Raw genomic sequence first — 18,621 nt, 5'->3', positions numbered from 1 at the left:
CATATATATCTGATTCTGCATAGTGGTTGCGTTGCGGTACATTGAATTGCCCTGCATACAGTGTACTGTGAGGTCCCGGTCAACTGATGCGAAACAAGGCTTACTAATCCCAGTTGTCTGGGTCTGGTTCGGGAGCCTCTTCCTGCGTACATTATATGCGGTGAGGTTAACGCGATAGGATTTGGTGCAAAAAGGCTTACGCGTGCAAGTACCACATAATTGATCTATGGGCATTGTATGGTGAGGAACACGGTGAGAGTTGATGCGAATCAAGGCTTACCTCTCTCGCGGCATTGTCGCGCCTTTCAAGGTTACCAACTGCAGGAGCAGCCTGCGGGCATCATATGTCAATATGAGGAGATTTGACTCGAGGCGAGGCTTACTGGTACTGCGCTGACAAGGGCCGTCAAGCCGAGGAGAATAGCGAAAGCAGTAGAGAGACGGGCAAACATGATGGTGAGTTGGTTTTACTTGTGTAAACTAGACAGAGGTTGTAGCTAACTTGATTATCGGTACTGTCTGTTTTTATACTCCACAGAAGAGAGTGTAACATCGCATGGGTTCGATTTTCTCTATGGGGATGTAAAAGTGTTGGCTATCAACGCGTACGTGGCTTCAGTCGATCTGACCGAATACTGTTCAAATTACGGCATGCCCCGTAAGATTCGTGGCAGAGCCAGATACCAAGTACATATTGTGGTCCGTGTACTTTCATTTCAATCATCGTCTCCCACACTTAATTCTTTAACCTCTCTAGATTATTTCTCCGTATCCAAGTCGCTCACCCAGGGCGGGCCGCTCCTCATCTTGGCACCAACACGAGCACACAATGGTGGAACCTGACGAGGATGGTATGGCATGTCGCCGGCCACGCCTTGATCAGTACTATCCCCCTTCAAGATAAGTACTGCCACAATTTTGATTCCGACGTTCTGGATGATGACATCGATATTCTTGAAGTCTACAAAGACACATGCTACAATATACTTCGAGGAGCGAGCTCTAATTCCTTTGTGATGGGTTGAGCGGCAATGTAAATACTAGGTTGATATGGCAAACAGCGGATGAGAGCATTTTATCTACAGTGAGAGGTAGTAGATCTTAGACTCGACGCAGAAGCCTTTCGTGAGTGCTTCGGACTTCCTCAAACCGCGGGCAGTGACCTCCCTCAGTATGTACAGAGACTTATCCAAGATATACAATCTTTAACTCCATCTGTTCCTACCTCTCGCGCCACCCACTGCATCATCAAAATGTGCTGTGCGGTTCAATGGCTCAAATGCCTGGCCCTAGTAGGTATCTTGTGTGTGAAGTTCGAATTCTTACAACTTACGTGTCCTCGCTGTTGATCACTAGTAGCAGTCACCAGGTACTGGTGTGTGGATGCGCATGAGTGAGTGATGATCAATGTCCAATTGTATAACATTGCTGATTGTTCTTTGCTGTTAATGGAGGCTTCACACAAGTTCGACAGACACGTAGACGCGATGGAGACAAAAATTGGCAATACGTCTTGCATCTCGATTTGTCTTGCATCCTTGTGAGCACTACTTGAAATTCTTTGCAACTAGTTCTGCATACAGGTCTGATTCGGCATAGTAGTTGCCCTGCGTGCAATGTACCATGATGCCAACTTGATTATATTTGATGCGGAATAAGACTTACCCGCGCAAGTGCTACATCCGCCAGGCCTACACACGTTGTAAACTGAGTTTATCACGGTGAGATTTGAGGCGAAGCAAGGCTTACCCGGGCCGTCTTTCTCGCGACATTGTCACTTTCACCAACCGCACGAGAAGCCTGCGGACATCATATTTCAGTATGACGCAAGGTGAGACTTACTGGTACTATGCCAGCGTTGACAAGGGCCATCAAGTCGAGGTGAGTAACGAAAGCAGTAGATAGGCGGGTGAATAGTTTATCTTACTTGCGTACACGTTAACTTGATTAATGACATTCGTCAAAAGAAAGAGTTAGCAGTCAGTGCATACGTGGCCCGAGTCGAATGGTGATTGAGTTTCTACGGGGCCGCAATATACGCACAAGATTCGTGGCAGAGGTGGAAACCTAAGTACTTATTGTGTGTGCTTTGATTCGATCAATCCCCGACTCTCAGAGGACCTTGTGGCAAACAATCATGTTCACATCTGTCCTTCCCTGACCCACTTTCCGCAGATCGGATAACAGAAGTCATCGATGACCACCGTTTCCAGCCGTTTCCCCAGTAGTCAAGCTAGCAATAATTCGCACACGGTGTGTTTTGTGGGCGGTATCACTAGGTGCGCCGGCGGGTAGAAGTCATCTTGTATATATGCAACTTGGTAATGTGTCATCAACGTTCCTTCTGTGATTAATTATTTGCCACGATGAAACCAGAGGAGGTTGTCATCACCACCTGCTCCAGTGCACCTGCTGCATTGGTGGCTAGTACGCTTGACAAGCTGGCCGAACAAATCCGTGAGTCGCAGGTGAAACTCACAGGGTCTTAGCCCTTGCGTTCATAGTGTGAAGCGTTTCCTTGCGCTATTGTATTCTGACTAGTGTTCCGTGAAAAACTCCAGAGTTTTTGACACTACTAGTTTTTGACATGTTTTTAACGTGTTCATGACGTGTCGAAAACTCGAGGGCGTTTTGAGGGTGTCAAAAACTGTCAAAAACTCTAAATATATCATAGCGTTAATAGAACATTAATATTGTTGAGCGTCGGAGTTGACTATACAGAGACAAGAGAAGAGCCGAATAGTCTCTAGAACAACGGTCCTGCTACCTCTCCTCGACTATGGACTTCTTTGAGACACAACAGCGCGCCTTCAGATACATTTATAGTTGCATTTTTCTTGATACCTCGTACGTGTAATCCATCCAAACCTATGGTGTCATTGTTTGCTCACTCAGACGGTGGCAATAAAGGTTATCGAGATGCGGCCATTCTCAAGAACATCAACCCCCTCGCTCTTGCACCTATTCGCATTCATCGTTCTGATCTATCAGCTTCTGTTGCTCAAGATGACAACGTCATTCTGCAGCGCATCGGCAATTTTCTCGTATCACAGCTACAGGTCGAATACAAATCAAAGGAGGATACCATCCATGGCCTAGATGGTAACATTGCTCTCGCGAAGCTCAATGAGCAAATTCTTGCATATTCAAAAGGAGCCTGGCCTTTCAACCGTCCGCTTACCGACGATACAAACATTCTCAAGTATTGGACAAGCTTCCTGGATCACGACAACGCTGATATTCTCGCGGTACGTGATTTGCAAGTGTAAGCGCGGGGGTGTTTTGACTCGTCTCGCGTCTTGTCAAGTTCTTTGCGGTCAAGGTTTTCTCAATCACAGTCAACTCGATGGCTGATGAACGAACAGCATCGACTATGACCTGGTTGAACTCTGCTCTCCGCAATCGTCAGAAGAGCACTACACTTATCAATCAAGTCCAAATACGACAGTGGCATTTCATGAATGCTGAAAACGTGCGTCAGACTCAATCTTTTTCACGCAGAGTGTTTTTCTAATTGTGGACACTGGCAGAACAAGAGCCCGCGGCCGAAACCAACCGTCAAGTTTCGTGACCTCGATGAAACCATTTTCGGCCAGGAAGTTGATGAAAATGAGAGCTCGGATGCAGGTGACGCTTACGAGGATTCAGATGCATGGCTTGATGGTAGCGTGAATCTCGTTGATGAGGATGACCCCGGATATCTGCGCTGCAGTAACCGGGTGTTCGTCGGTAGTGAAGATGCTCGTTTAGACGGTCCCGAGCTCCTGGACCTTCTCTCCGACAAGCCGATTGAGACGGAGGCTCAAGATCGGTCACAAACACCTGGGCCATCTTCACAAACAGCTGGTGGTGGTCCTGTAGCCTGGAAGTTCAATTTTTCTCAAATTCTGTAGCACAAAAATTACAATATAGCCGGTGTCAATAACTCGTCAAAAACTAGTTAAAAACACGCGTCAATAACTGGCCTGGGGATGCCCAATGTTATAAACATGTCCAAAACTCGGCGTGGAGTTTTTCACGGAACACTAGTGGATACAGCAAAGACAACTTCCAGTTCACATTTGGTTCACCTTCGACTGTTCAACGTTCAACTTCAACGAGTGCCTTCGATTCAATATCTAACAGCCCCCTCGCTCTTCCCTAGCGATATGGTCTCCTTTGCCAGCGGGGGGCCACGAGAACGACCGCACCACTCCCGACCAATTTTCCTAGCAGCCGAGCTTGGCAGGACCCTATTTTCTCGCTTGGCTCTGCATTGTATCGTTTTGCCTCCCTTTCCCTCCACGATGGCTACTTCGATGAAAGCATCTCAGTGATTGACACACCTCCCTCTTACGACAACATTGCATTTCTTCATTTCGATCACCGACAGGTTCTGTCCCAATGCATTATCAGACACCCGTCACGATCTGTATCTTCCTTTCTACGAGACGAGCAGAAAAGGCTATCCGCGCTGTCTCGCATCCGTGATATTGTCTCAGCTCCCGATTACGCCCCTTCCTCCGTCGCATCAATAGTCTATACATGTGCTGTTACTTTCCCGGCTGCAGAGTTCTCCCATCTCCTAATACTGAGGGTCACACGGTGATGTAAGTAGTCGCCGAATCGCCAAAGACGCATCATTGTATTTCTGCTGGTCCGCAGCCAGCCCTCTTTGGGTCATTGTTAAGATGCTAGCGCCGGTCATTCTTTTTTCTCTGATAACTGATCATTATGGCCAACTTTGTACCTTATATTCACACTTGTCCTTGTTTTACATCTCACTGGGTGTTTGTGGAGGCGCTCAGTTTGTATATTGCGGCGATAATCGGTTCCGGTTATCATCCATAGTCAATTGCATACTACCATGTCTTCATCAGAGGTTAGACTACTTATCACATCATAACTAGTGCACTGCGCAAAGTTGACGCGAGTGTGATTCACAGGTGCGGATCCAGTTCATGGGAACATCATAGAGAGATCCCGAACTCGACGTCGGTTGTAAGGGAAGCTGCACGGGCTCTATCTGATTGTCAAGCTTAGTCGGAGAAGTTCTCCGCTCAGTTGCCGTGAGCACTGAATGCGAGTGGAACCCGAAATAGAAGTAACCGGGAATTGTCGGTTTGGTTGCACGTTCGTTGTCATTACGCCGTGAGGAAAATGGCTAGGATCGATGGAGCTTGATGACGATTTCGGATGTAAATATCAGAGCAGAATGCTGCGGCTAGCCAGCTCTCATCACCAACTACCATGAGCTCACTGCGAAATCACCGGGTCATCATCGCTTCCCTTTTCTTGCCCACAACCGCAGTTATAGGTGAAAGCAACCCACCAACTCCAGACATCTACGCTCGTGAAGTCGGGACAAATGCTACACAGGATTTGGGCGGTCGTCCTCCAGCATTCAGACACGCATCATCACGATCCATTGGTAGCACGCCAGCCCCGCTGAAGAGCATAGTCGATGACTTAAAAGTGAGCTCTTTTTAAAATAACTAGGCACGATGAATTGACCCCTGCTAGTCTCGTGCCATCACGCCAATCAGTACTCCTCCCTCTGAATTAAATCCTTTCTCCAAATTCGCTTCTCTAGCTCCATCCCCTGCACGCAATGGCGCCATTTCACCCCCTTCCATCCAAAGCATCGACGCATCCCTCGCAAAGTTCCAGCCCGATCCAGTCCATGCAGTCCGTCTCCAACGCAGGTCATCTTCAAAACCCCCTAAGTATCCCTCCCTCACCCGCTCCTACTCCTATTCAAATCCGAACTCCGAACCCTACCACTTGGCTCCAAACATCCACTGCAACGGCGGTCTCAAGAATGCAGTCGACAGTGTCAAAGACCGCATGACCAGAAAGCTCTGGGTCGGAACTCTCGGCAGCAGCACAGACGCATACAGCACAGAACTCAAAGCCAGCGTCGATCGCAGGATGAAGGAATTGCATTCTAGTTTGCCTGTTTGGATCCCAGATGCAGAGCTTGAGAGTTGTTATGATGAGTTTTGTCATCAGGTGTGCCTTCGTCTTTTCTTGTTCCGCGCGTTTCTATTCCTTATTAATGCTTCCCAGGTCCTTTGGCCGTGTCTTCATTATGCAGTCCCTGATGCACCAAAAACGAAACTCTTCTTCGAGAGCGCGGCGTTCAAGCAGTATGTCGCTGTCAATAAGCGGTTTGCAGAGGCTATTGAGAGCGTGTGGACGGAGGGCGATGTCGGTGCGTCATTCGTTGTCGAGGGCTTAGTTCATATTTGACGTGAGATTCACCCGACGCTTACTCGCCATCCACACCACAGTCTGGATTAACGACTACCACCTCATGCTCCTCCCCCTCCTCCTCCGCCAAAGCACACGCGTACCCGCTCTTGCACGCGCTCCTATCGGGTTCTTCATGCACGTCGCTTTCCCGAGCAGTGAGATATTTAGGTGGGTTGTGTTTCTATTTGGGTTTAGGTGTTGTGTTTTGGACGTGGATGCCAAGTCTTTTAGTCACCAAGCCTCTTATGCCGCACCCCTTCCACCCTATGCTACACCCCTCCACCCTCCTCTCTACTCATATCATCTTCTGAACCACAATACTAACCACAAACCCCACAGATGCCTAAGCGTACGAGAACACCTCCTCCGAGGTATGCTCGGCGCGGACCTTGTAGGGTTTCAGACTGCCAGTTATGCGAGGCACTTTAGGTATGTTTTTGGTTTGGTTTTGGGATTGAGGTTTGCGTTGTCGTGGGACGGGTTGAGGGATGGATTTAGTTCTATTCCCTAGTTTCGTTGCCACTCCTTGCGTTCGTCTGCGTACCACTCCCTGCATTCATCCACCACCCCCTACGTTCATTCACCACTCCCACTCCCGTCACTCTTCTCATTTTGCATTCTCAACTTTCACGACGCGATGGAGCTAACACGGATATATCCACAGACAAACCGTCTCCCGTATTCTTGCCGTTGAAGCGTTGCCCAAGGGGATTCAGGTGAGTTTCGTTTGTTCGTTCGTTCGTTGAGTGTCCTTTTGGTTCTGTTTGTTTTGTGCCTATGCTACTCCCTTCGCTACTCCCTTCGCTTCCTCCTTCCTTTCCCTCCCCTTCTCCCCCCTCCCCCACACCCAAATCCAAACCTAATCCCTCCCCAGGTCGAATACGGTATCCCAGGCGGCGCCCGCGAAGGCCACGGCCGCTTCGTAGATGTCGGCGTCTTCCCCATGGGCATAGACGTAGGCGCTCTCCGCGAACGAAGACGCGAACCCGACGTCTCTTATTGGGTCCAAACATTGAGGCAGCGGTACGCAGGGATGATGATTGTCGTTGGGAGAGATAAGTTGGATGAGATCCAGGGCGTCCGGCATAAACTCGAAGCGTTTGAACTCTTTTTGAAAAAGTATCCAGAGTATCAAGGAAAAGTATGTTTCTTCCTTCCCTTCCCCCTTCTACACCCCACATCCACGCCCACAGACCCAACACAACCCACTAACACAACTCACAGGTCCTCCTTCTCCAAGTAGCCCTCCAAACAACCGAATCCAACGAACTAGCAGCAGGCGGCGTCTCAGATGTCGTATCCCGCATTAACAGTGCATTCAGCACGCTCACCTATCAACCAGTTGTGTTTTTACATACGCAGGAAGTCACGTTTAGTCAGTATTTGGCGCTTTTGACTGTGGCGGACGCGTTTTTGGTTACTAGTTTGAGGGAGGGGATGGCGTTGAGGTGAGTTTCCGTCTCGGCTGTGTCGTGTTTATATTCGGTTGGATGGAGGGGCTGGACTGATGGCTGCGTTAACAGGACACACGAGTTTGTTGAGTGTCAAGATGGGAGACATAGGCCATTGATTCTGAGTGAGGTTCGTCCATTCAAACATCCCTTTGCATCACACCTTCTCACTTACTGACCTCGTCTGTAGTTCACCGGATCATATAGTTACAGCGGGTTCAGGTCCTGCATCGCTGTGAACCCGTATGATACACATGGAACTGCCAAGGCAATTTATCAGGTGCGTTTTTCTGGTGGTGGTCTTTGGTGTTGTGAATATTTGACTGATGTGGGGTAGGCGTTGACTATGAGTGATGAGGAGGCGTTGTCGAGGTGGGAGGTGAGGAGTCTTTAATGTCTTACTTTGGACGGGCGCTGATTGAACACGCGCCCATCTCTTGTTATGCACCCGCTGATCATTAAATACGCGCCCATCTCCTCAACACGCGCCCATCATCCCTTAAACATGCGCCAATAATTAAATACGCGCCCATCTTCTCTCATATCAACACGCGCCCATTATCCTTTCACACACACTAATCATTAAACACGCGCCCATCCTACCCCAAACAGGACCTCCACAACCATGTCGTGACACAAACAGCCCAAACCTTCGTAACCTCCTTCCTCACGCGCTGCCTTCGCGCCAACACCGAACACACCACCCAACTGGACCTCAATGCCGTCCCTGCGCTCAACACCACGCTGCTCCTCCCACGATACAAACACTCTTCTCGCCGTATCATCCTGCTCGATTTCGAAGGCACGGTCTGGCGCCGAGACTTGTCGCGCGCTGGACTCCTCGCGCCGTTCGTGCCCCCCGAAGGAGTAGTGGAGCTCCTAAATAAGTTTTCTGCGAATAAGCGGAACGAGGTGTGGTTGCTCAGTGGGTTACCTGTCAAGAGCCTCGAGCAAGTCGCTGCGAAAGCGCCTGGGGTGGGTATAGTAGCAGAGAACGGATGCTTTGCGAAGATCCCCGTGCAGAATGGGAAAGGAGGGGTGTGGATAAGTATGGTTGCGAATTTGAACTTGACGTGGAAAGGTCTTTGTGTGGAGATTTTGAATTATGTGCGTGTTTTTTGTCCTGGTGATGGGTTGATGCTGATACTTGTGTGGGACGTAGTTCACGGAACGAACGCCTGGTTCGTTTGTAGAGGAGCGCGAGGCGTCTGTGGTGTGGCGCTTCTGGACTGGTCCGACGGATGATTGCTCGGATCGTCAGTGGGCGAGACGTCAGGCTGCTGAAGCGCAGAATCATATATTTGATAGGTGCGTGCTTCTCATCTTCGCTCCCACCTCGTCCTCATCCTCACTAATTTACTTTTACTTCAGCCTCGGCGAGCGTTACGGCCTCCGCATAATCCCAGGCTCAAATTCCTTCCTAGTCCTTCCAAACAACATCTCCCGCTCCACAGCAGTAGGCGCGATCCTGCACCCCGGCGGACCAGCCCACTCCCCCCGCTCCTCCTCGATGCCTGATCTGGACGTACCAGTGAACGGAGGAGGAGGTGAAGCGGGGTTCGTGTTCGCTGTAGGAGGTGACGAGAAGTTATTGAGGAGGTTGAATGAGTTGGATAATGCCGAGACGGTGTCGACGAGTGGGAAGGGGACAGATGCAAAGTGGAAAGTGGATGCTGGGGATGTGGGGGATGTGATGTGGTTGTTTGCGAATTGTCCGTAAGGGGCGGTGGAGGTGTATCTTGGTAATGAGTTTGAATATGTATGATGTGCTGCTAGATATTGGTTATGGTTCGTGCGTGTCAGTCATTTGTAGATTTCGGCGTCGTGTGCATTCTAGCTAATGTTTTATAGATGTAAAACACATATTCATATTTGACATACGTATATGATATATGATATCTTGTGCCTTTACTTTCGGGTTCGCTCTTGCCCGCGGCACATACCTGCTGTCGAGGTGGGTTCCGTCTGGGCAAGTTCATCCATTCCCCCTGTCCTATACCTTTCAAATTTAGTGAACGATCAATTGGTTAGTTAAATGCTCTGTCACGCGAACATCGAGCGCTTGAGATTAATGATACATCCCAAATTGAGCTGCACAAACGATGCGTGGTTGCTAGTCGCCATGCACGCGAGACGCAAGTCAGAAGAGCAAGCAGACGAGAATTTGGAAACGAATTCAACAAAGGCCGAAAAAAATTATGGCAGAAGAATGGTCCGGATGGTTTCGTAGGAAGGATAATACAAGGAGATGGCTCATGAGAACCGTGATGATTATTCCAACGTTATTTATAGCTGTGCGTGCACATCGCAGTAATTCCTACAGCAGCACAGTGAGTTGAAGTCGCTGACGAAGCTATGTTTGGTTGGTAAAATCGCCGCTCTGAATGACAGGTCAGGAGAAAGTGTGAGGGAGAAGACTCACTCACACCACACCTTACACCTTTGGCAAGGATTTGTGCGTGCCCTGACCCCCCGGGGTGTCTGCACTTGCGTCACTCGGGCCATCTGCATTTGCACCGACGGGTCCTACGGAGATGTGGGGAGGTGCGAAGAGAATACATGCCGAACCAAAGTGGCACATTGCACTGAGGCCGATGCCGATGGATTGGACTTGTTGTGATGAGGAAGGGGCGAGGACGATGGAGGTGGGCATTGGGAGTTGGGCGTCCTGGTCGGTGTCCACTTGGGCGTGCTGATGGTTCACGGTTCGTATGATGAATAGAAACAAAGGGGAAACTTGCCTCATCCTCTTAGTCCCATCTTTATCTTGCTCGTGGTCTGTCAGTTTCTTTGAGGTGGAACTCGAGCAGAAAGGCCATAAAACGCGTTCGTGCATGGCATTGAGAATTGCGCGATGTGCTTGGTACAAGAGTAGGCTCGTCGGCAGCGGTGTCGGAGTCTGAGCGACTTCAATCTTCATGAATTCTTCGTGCTCGTTCCCTGCACTTCCTTCATTGTCGTCGTTGTATCTTCCTCGTTATCAGTTCCTTGCCATCCTCCACAGTTGCCTCACTTATAATCACCTCCTGAACCTCTTTCTCTGCCTCTTCTTACTCGCGCGCCATGACGGCGCGATGTACACTGCGAATCAGTACGGCAGTGTAACGAGGGTCGATTTCGTCTGTTCGGCGTCTTGTACAGATTAGCACTTAGTCCTAGCCTTCGGAGGTGGCGTGGAGGCGTTGGGACATCGACACTCTCCAAGATTACAGGGTTCTTCTCCTCCTGTACAACATGTTGAGTCGTTGGAGGCCACAAGCGCGATGCATTCTTCTATTTCGTCTGGTTCTGGGACTTGGGAGTTCTTCAGTGCCGAAGGCTTGAGTGGGAATGGCACGAGCGTGGACTCTGGAGGATACAGAGGTTTGAGAGGGGATCTGAAGAGGGTTTTCTGCGAGGTGTGAGTACTTGAGCGCTCTGGATCATGCTAATTCGTGTCCGCCTCCCGCATTTCAGGTTTGACTGGTGAATCGATGTTGTAGAGTGGAAAACGGAGCTCCTTGGGCGGGTAGGAGAATACGAAATGATTCTTGTGAATTTAGATCCCGCAATAGTTAGAGACGGAGATTGTAATTTGTTGTGTGGAGGGAGGCGTTGGTAGATGATGGGAGCAAAGGGCAGCCATTGACTACAAAAGTATGAAAATAAGAAAACTACAAGTGCGGCACAAAACTAATCCAAGACACCGTCGTGTATGCGTCAAGAGGAAGATGGCGTAATGTCGTGAACATAAGTACCAAGAGCATACCACGAGATACAATGTAGAACAGGCCAAATATGCACATAGCAACAAGAGACATAATGTCATCGATACCTATGATACCTAATATAAAACGTGCCAAGGTGATACGATCAGTGACTGGAAAGTAGATACGCATTAGACTTGCGAGATCAGTGACTGCAAAGTACGAAAGAATTTCAAGGCAGGGTGTGCAAGTTATAGCGACGGCACTGATGCGCCACAGGACCTGTTCATGATTTGTAGGAAAGGCAAAAAACCAAGCCGTACAATGAATGCCGCCAAAGATGGTTGCCATCAGAATTCCGGCAAACACAAGAATCCACTTGTCCCATCCATTTGAATCCAGTTCAAGGCTGCCATCGAATGTAGGAACTCGGAGCTTGCGCGTGCGATCGCTGAAGCCCATCAGTTGCCTAAATGGACCGAGGGTCATCGCAAAAATCACAGCGTCTTCATTATTAGGCCTATGGGCGCTGAGATAGACAATAAATAACGGCATAATCGATCTTAGACGCAGACATACAAACGAATGCGCACGTGATCCTCTGGCTTTAACTCGGTCGACTTCCAATACACCGGAAATGGACATTGCACCCACCACAGCGCATAGGTCAGGAAATTGAGAACCGCAAAAGCGAGCGTCCCTGTTTCCAGCTGGGTGGTTTCGAGGTGATAGATGGCGCGGGACATGAGCTGCAGAATGAACCAGGCCACCTGAAGGATGATCAATCCTTTCGATATCACATTGCCTTTGCTCTTGTCGCAGATCCGCTTTGCCGTTAGGGTAGGGGCAATGGGGCATCAATACACCCATCACATATCAGCCTGAGAACGTCATCAGGTTGTAGTGTGTGGTAGGGTTCCCCGTCCACATAAAGCATGAAACCACCCATCAGCACAAAGAAACTGTGCGTCTGAGTCCACGCGTAATCTAAGGATACATATGAGTCAAACGTTTGGGAGAGCGCGAATCGGGCTTACCCTCAGATTGATCTGAAAAGTAAGCGTGAAACAACTTTTTAAATGGCTTCGCAAGAGTATGAGTTCCATATCTTGAAGTGGACACTGAAGTACTATGAACTGCCGAAGAAACACCAGTACAGATGGTTCACCTTTAGTAGGCGTTACGAGAAGCCGGGCTTTATCGTGATCTTCAGAAGCAGGCGAGCCATGAGGAAGTATGGTCAGGATACAAGATAGAATGTCGAGCTCACCTTCAAGTTGCTGAGCAGGCACTTCAGCCGATTCATGATCTAAGGACGTGCATGGTGAGTTGTTTGAGGAACATGTCCAGTCTCAAAAAGCACGACTTACTTTCAGATTGCTTCTGCGGCCGAGGAACATTGAAATACCCTGATCTCTTGAACCGTTTCGTAACATTACGAGCACTGATCCACTGGCGCATAGCCCATACCACGACCAGTTCAGGAGCAATTAGTGCCGCCATCATGATGCCAAGTCGTCGCCGTAGGATACAAAATGGGCTGTCCTTAGGACTCGGGATATTTGGATGGACGGCGCTGTATATACACGCGAAAAGAGTGAGAACGGAGCTCGAGATGATGTTCGACAGGGTTCTATTCGTGAATGACGGTGCTTCAAAATAATCACTGGTAGTAGTTGCATTGGTAGTAGGTGCGGCTTGGATTACTCCAGCGAGGTAGAGGATCGTGCATAGCAGTAAGCGCATGTTTGGATGTCACTTTGGGGTGGGGGTATTGCGGTTTGTATGTCCTGCTCTATGGGTATTTGACCTGCTGGCGGGCGTCAATGAGGCCCTAACAGCAAGCTTGCCTGGTGTTTGCAGCATGACAAGAGCAAGGGATGTATCGTGCACTAGTAGCATTGCAATTTGCTGCGCGACTGAATGACACATACGATACAGTCAGATCAGCACGATCGATGATCGACCGGCCGCCTATGACACTGCATGCAGTCTCTACACGTTCCTGACCCATCTTCGAGTGGCACAGTTGTAGTGGAGCATCCAGAGTCGTCTGTGGCTGATCTTCTGATGTACCATAAATACTGACGCCGACGACCTCGCAGCTCGTAAGAAGCTGTGGACATCATGTGACTTGTGCGAGGGCAAGTAGCATGTTGCCCGGTCATCAAGAAAGAGGAGCAGCACTATATGCCAACGATCAACACACGGTCAGAGAGTAGTAGGAATGTAAACCCACATTGAGCATTAATGATACCTGTTCGTGAGGTGTCTTTCTCATCAGCGTTTGCGTTGTACCCAGAGCTTGATCACAACTTGAATCACAGTGAATCTGAAGGTCATTTCATACCCGTCGACAGGGAAAAGGTGTCTAGAATGATCTGGTCGTACCATGATACGAGACACCCCATGTAGATAGCCAAGCGCCAAAGTATCTCCGTGCTACGCCAGGGTTCAGTTCCTGTTCAAAAATGGATCAAGAACATGCTGGAGCTGACCGCAACACATACCTGTGATAGAAGCAGAAGAGACGTGTAATAAAGCGCCCAGAATCGTTCTGCGGTAGTCGAAGCATGGTCTCCCTCGTTGCTGGCGAGAAGCTTCTTGATCTTGCATGACTAAATGTTCTGATGCCTTCGTAATACCCAGCGTCCTGCATTAGCTACGAAGTACTTGATATGAACTTTGTGGGTAATGCAGAACGCCAGGTATGGTGGCTAGTCAGAGGACGCGTGGCGAACCAGACAACGAATGGACTGAAAGAGAAAGTGAGGGCCCGTGAAGTCGTGGTACCGGCTGTAACTTGGACCCGGATTCCCCGACGCTCCAGAGGCCTACATAGGTAGGATTTCATTCGCGTGCACATCACAGTAATTCCTACAGCAGCACAGTGAGTTGAAGTCGCTGACGAAGCTATGTTTAGTTGGTAAAATCGCCGCTCCGAATGACAGGTCAGGAGAAAGGAGACCTAGTTGTCCATCACAAAATCGCCCAATAGTCTAGATGTCGTGTTTGTGGGTCTTGGAGCTCCGGGTGCAAGGAACAGTGACATTGGAATCGTCAAAACCATTTTAGGAGGCGTGTTCGAAATTGCTATATATGGATTAATTAAGTTGGTTTGTTTGACAACAGCTTCTGATCCAAACAACGCCTCGGCGAGCCGGACTTCTCAAGCTTACAGCAGAGACCACAGAATCTCTTTCTACATTCTGAACGGAATTGTAACATCATCCAGCGTTTCCTGCGCGCTTCTACGTCTCTAATACCAACCCATTCGACTGCTCAACCTCAACCACGGTGACTGTCTTCAATATCAATATTTCATCGGCTCTCTGCTCTTCGACATTCAGCGTCTGGTACTCCTTGCTTTTCCGGTACCGAAACTTGACGATGATCCTGCGAGGCATACTCGTTACTGCAACGCACTCATTCGTTTCATGTGTAAGTACATAAATTTGCACGTTGCGTACGAATGACATTGACATATTTCGGGGGCGTTGATACAGCACGGTGCGCTAAACGCTAGTGAAATCTGAGAATCCGAGGTAGCCCAGCATCAATATTGTTGATGATGGAGGCTTGACTGGCAATGATCGAGATTATCCGCCCATTGCACAGGCTTCTTGTTGGCGTAAATGGAAGTTCTTGCAGGTAGCAAAACTTGACGAGGTTCAAAATGCCAGCGAAGGTGGACTCCTATTGTCTCTCTGAACCCACACTCTTCAACGATTGGGACTCCAAGCTGGCCGCACATGCCTGATGTTGCCGAAACCCATCACGACACTGTGACCCTTCCACGTGGACAACACATAGGGAACGTAGCGATAGTAATACGGCCGAATAGCAAGGTTCACAGAATGTCTTCTCCTGATGTCGTATCTGTGTTGTGACAACTAGCAGAAGACATTCTGTGGACCCTCAGGCCTCAAGTTGTTCCGAAATATTCAGTCGTGTATAGACTACCTAGAGGTAAATGAAAAGTTTATTTGCTGTTGCAGGAGAGTCAACAAGACTTTTGCAAATTATGTATCATCTGTCGGAATAATATTGGTACTGAGTAAGTTTGGAGTAAGTGCCCATCTGTCTATGAAGTTGTGACTCGATATAGATATACAATATGTCCTGACCTCAACCCCACCACCTCACCCTTCGCACCTCTCACGGGAAAATCAAGACTCTTGTCCGGTCATGGCTAAAGCCGACTCGAGTCTACGACGTACCTCACCCACCAAACCTTCCATTGCAGTTTTTTTTTCCGTGTCTGGCCGAAACCAAACATCGTCCAAATCCTTCAGGAGGGATCGGAGCTCACTCTTTGAGATATCGTGTGGCATGTATGTCTCTGTACCCGCGGCAAGCGCTTCAAGGATCTCGCAAAAATCAGCCTGAAAATCGTCACTGTAATAACGATATTCGGAGGAATGCCATGCAATCCTAATGAGGTTCCACCACTGATTGCTTGTGATGGTGACAAGCTGACGGGCGGCATGCCCTGGGTGAGCATGTTGGATGCGGAGGAAGATTCTAGCAAGGTAGAACAAGGGGGAATCATGAGGCTGGTCCCAAGAATCAGGAATGATTCTGATGCACCTCCCGATATGGCCATCTTTGTCTAAGTGAGGGAGCCAGCCGGAAGTGTTTGCAAGAGTGAACATGAGATGGAGATAGTAGACATCATGGTCGGCGTCGAAGGTATCTGGAGGAACCACAGTGAGGAGAGCTGGGGAGAGTTCGGAGAGCACCATGTCTTGTAATGGCGTATCCACTCCGCCAGCAGCGACCATAGCCAGATCATTTCTGAGATCATAGGCTCTATGTAAGGCAAGAAGTCTGGAATTATTGCATTTATCCGGACCCATGTAACCAATGAGTGCACGGCAGTAAGGAATATACTGTGCGGGATTGTCGAGTGACGGTGCCGGCAACGCAAAGAGTACCAAGCGCTGAATGCTAGGTATCGGGGAGCCTGCTAGATGACTGTCATTTGGCCACTCAGCAAATTTGAGCAGCTGAATAGCATTGGTGAACATGAGGTGGTCGTATGTTGTATGTTCGGTGGGATAAACAGCCATCAGGACAGCCTCCCGGAAATTTTGCTTGACGGATATATGGTATTTGCATTCGAAAACAGCGCAAGCAGCACGGAGTGCGCTATGACACAATTGACGTGACTGATGGCTGCGTTCCAAAAATGAAGTGAGGTCGCCTGGATCAATTACATTAGGTCTACGGGCGCCGCTGAGTAACGTGAGAGCATATCCTGCTGCCTCAAAATCTTCGGCACGGCAGAAATGTTTTGCGATGTCATTAAGCGAGCTAACTTCCTCCGAACTGAGTTCCAGGTTGAATTCACCATCCCAAGTCCATCCACCATCGTTAGGTACAACCATACGCAGGGCAGTGCGTATGTCTGCTTGGTGACGCGACCGTGACTCTGCATTACGAGTCCCCTTTATTTGGGAATATGAAGTGAAACACTGTTCCATTGCCCGATAAAGATACAGGGTGTGCCACGATTTCCAAAAATCCCATCCCTGCGTGCGGTCGCAAAGCATATCCCTCAGATGCGTGTCGTTCCAGGACAACTGGATCAACGCTTTCCCATATGCCAGTGCGTCTTCGAGCATTGGATGGCCTTTCAGATCGAAACAAGCCCTGAACATGCGTAACACGTTCTCGTATAGCAACGCGAGGTTGACGTTGGGTTTGCACGACATGATGGGCAACAACTCAAGTGCCGCCCTCACGACATCAGGGTAGGTCGAGGTATTCAGCACCCACTCCATTGCAGATGCAGTGGAATCTTCTTTTTCCTGGAGATTGGGGTGAAGAACAGCCCGAATGGCTGAGGAGAGGCGCGTCTGGAACGGACAATCGGGATATTTTGCGGATAGTAAGATGGTGATGGCATAACAAAGGAAGCCGAAAGCAGTCGTAGAGACGATGAGGATGGAGATGGTTCGCTGCTGGGTCCACATCCAGGCTGCTAGGGAGACGCCGAACAGAAACAAAGAGGCCTTGAGAAGGTCTGAGAATGACTGCAGCACGCCTTCAAACCACCATGCTTCTAGCCCTTGGAACTTTTCGTGTCTCTGCTTGCATCGCTCTTCAAGTGATCCACCGCCATAACGGTGCGTCTTGTAGTAATTCAGCCATTGCTTGCCTAGGACAGCACCGAAGGCAGCGAGAAGACTGAGGGAGAGGCTCGTGTACGCAAGCGCTTGGGTCCAGAAGTTGGAAGAGTAGTCAGTGGAAGGAGAAAGGATCGTTTGCTGGGCCGCAGAGGGACCGTGGAGGCTGATTTGAATAAGCTGGAGCAGAAGAGCGTTGGTGGTATCGACAGGATTCGGCTGCATCGCAATGATGAACGCAGTATTGGCGGCAGAGAACAGACCAGCCTGGTAGATAATGTTGGATAAGTGTCATAAAATGAGATATTGCGACCTACAAATATCAAGATTATATCCATATTGCTATTGCACATTTCTAGCATGTTGTCATCATATTCGCCGGAAACTCTTTTGTATGCGGCCCAAAATTTAGACCGGACATCCTTTCCTCTTTCCTCGGCAATTGTCGAGGTCTGGAGAATTTCGACAATCTGCTGGAGAAGACCGGCCATACTTGAAGTTCAACCAAAACATTGAATTCCTGTAGTACCCGCAATCACGGCATAATGAGGACTCACGTAGACCAGCTTTCTGTTTTTTTATCGGCCATGTTGAAGAGCTAAAAGGCGACAAGGTAGCAGTGGCGAACCAGGCAACGAACGTACTGAAGGAGAAAGTGAGCGCCCGCGAAGTCGTGGTACGGGCTGTAACTCGGACCCGGATACCCCAACTCCCCCCTAGGTGGGATTTCATTTGTTCTATGAAACAATAATGTTTGTTAGATCTCTGCATATTCTGCCGATATGGCGGTCGTTCACGATGTAGAACATGTCATTTGTCACTTGGAATCGTCGACGTCAAAACCACCTCGCATGTACCAGGTGTGTTCGAAATTGCCTCTGATATATGGATTACATAAGTTTGTTTGTTTGACAACAGCTTCTGATCCAAACAACGCCTCGGACTGATTTCCTTCTTACTAGCCCATTTTTATAAGTACATGCTACATGGCAGAGGATATCAGGTTTGCTCGAACCTTCACCAAGGAAGGGACAAGCCTTTTTTTGAATTAGGTGCAAGACTCTCTTACCAGCTGCACCTAATTCAAAGCTATGCAGTCCGGTTTGAAATCCGCTCAGG

At 49.0% G+C, this 18,621-nt stretch overlaps 6 protein-coding genes across 6 annotated transcripts; 2 read left to right on the top strand and 4 right to left on the bottom strand.

Annotated features, from left to right (window-relative positions):
- Positions 1–103: 103 nt before the first annotated feature.
- Positions 104–452, bottom strand: DEU56DRAFT_910815 (uncharacterized protein; the record flags this gene model as incomplete). Its single annotated transcript, XM_041357225.1, has 4 exons — positions 104–142; positions 201–224; positions 281–331; positions 384–452. 4 exons carry the CDS (start codon positions 450–452, stop codon positions 104–106), a joined length of 183 nt encoding a protein of 60 aa, XP_041210533.1.
- A 306-nt stretch (positions 453–758) lies between these two features.
- Positions 759–1,872, bottom strand: DEU56DRAFT_754485 (uncharacterized protein; the record flags this gene model as incomplete). Its single annotated transcript, XM_041349825.1, has 7 exons — positions 759–976; positions 1,226–1,289; positions 1,334–1,559; positions 1,582–1,607; positions 1,666–1,707; positions 1,750–1,800; positions 1,843–1,872. 7 exons carry the CDS (start codon positions 1,870–1,872, stop codon positions 759–761), a joined length of 657 nt encoding a protein of 218 aa, XP_041210532.1.
- A 2,416-nt stretch (positions 1,873–4,288) lies between these two features.
- Positions 4,289–5,101, top strand: DEU56DRAFT_791937 (uncharacterized protein). Its single transcript, XM_041352694.1, has 2 exons — positions 4,289–4,861; positions 4,926–5,101. Exons 1-2 carry the CDS (start codon positions 4,671–4,673, stop codon positions 5,020–5,022), a joined length of 288 nt encoding a protein of 95 aa, XP_041210531.1. The 5' UTR covers positions 4,289–4,670; the 3' UTR covers positions 5,023–5,101.
- An 11-nt stretch (positions 5,102–5,112) lies between these two features.
- Positions 5,113–9,758, top strand: DEU56DRAFT_791932 (glycosyltransferase family 20 protein). Its single transcript, XM_041352693.1, has 14 exons — positions 5,113–5,454; positions 5,503–5,991; positions 6,049–6,193; positions 6,273–6,402; positions 6,574–6,663; positions 6,899–6,950; positions 7,109–7,375; positions 7,459–7,682; positions 7,758–7,815; positions 7,876–7,965; positions 8,023–8,064; positions 8,298–8,792; positions 8,848–8,993; positions 9,057–9,758. Exons 1-14 carry the CDS (start codon positions 5,230–5,232, stop codon positions 9,403–9,405), a joined length of 2,802 nt encoding a protein of 933 aa, XP_041210530.1. The 5' UTR covers positions 5,113–5,229; the 3' UTR covers positions 9,406–9,758.
- A 1,580-nt stretch (positions 9,759–11,338) lies between these two features.
- DEU56DRAFT_971851 (uncharacterized protein) lies at positions 11,339–13,385 on the bottom strand (the record flags this gene model as incomplete). The annotated part of the gene is made up of 5 exons (XM_041359469.1): positions 11,339–11,900; positions 11,951–12,198; positions 12,261–12,358; positions 12,811–13,004; positions 13,306–13,385. The coding sequence occupies 5 exons, from the start codon at positions 13,383–13,385 to the stop codon at positions 11,339–11,341; spliced, it is 1,182 nt and encodes a 393-aa protein (XP_041210529.1).
- Positions 13,386–17,523: 4,138 nt separating this feature from the next.
- Positions 17,524–17,993, bottom strand: DEU56DRAFT_733057 (uncharacterized protein; the record flags this gene model as incomplete). The annotated part of the gene is made up of 2 exons (XM_041348319.1): positions 17,524–17,769; positions 17,820–17,993. Coding segments are annotated over 2 exons (420 nt in total), but the record flags the coding sequence as incomplete, so codon positions are not given.
- Positions 17,994–18,621: the final 628 nt, after the last annotated feature.

Source organism: Suillus clintonianus (genome assembly GCF_016758775.1).
Source record: "Suillus clintonianus strain FC179 chromosome Unknown DEU56scaffold_21, whole genome shotgun sequence".
NCBI lineage: Eukaryota > Fungi > Basidiomycota > Agaricomycetes > Boletales > Suillaceae > Suillus > Suillus clintonianus.
The sequence above is the reverse complement of the archived record's forward strand: the minus strand, read 5'-3'. Positions and strand labels throughout refer to the sequence as shown.

Coding starts and splice junctions, on each gene's coding strand:
- DEU56DRAFT_791937 (XM_041352694.1), top strand. CDS start 4,671: ATGCTAGCGCCGGTCATTCTTTTTTCTCTGATAACTGATCATTATGGC. Junction 4,862..4,925: donor CTACCATGTCTTCATCAGAG/GTTAGACTACTT, acceptor TGTGATTCACAG/GTGCGGATCCAGTTCATGGG.
- DEU56DRAFT_791932 (XM_041352693.1), top strand. CDS start 5,230: ATGAGCTCACTGCGAAATCACCGGGTCATCATCGCTTCCCTTTTCTTG. Junction 8,065..8,297: donor AGGCGTTGTCGAGGTGGGAG/GTGAGGAGTCTT, acceptor TACCCCAAACAG/GACCTCCACAACCATGTCGT. Junction 8,994..9,056: donor CAGAATCATATATTTGATAG/GTGCGTGCTTCT, acceptor CTTTTACTTCAG/CCTCGGCGAGCGTTACGGCC.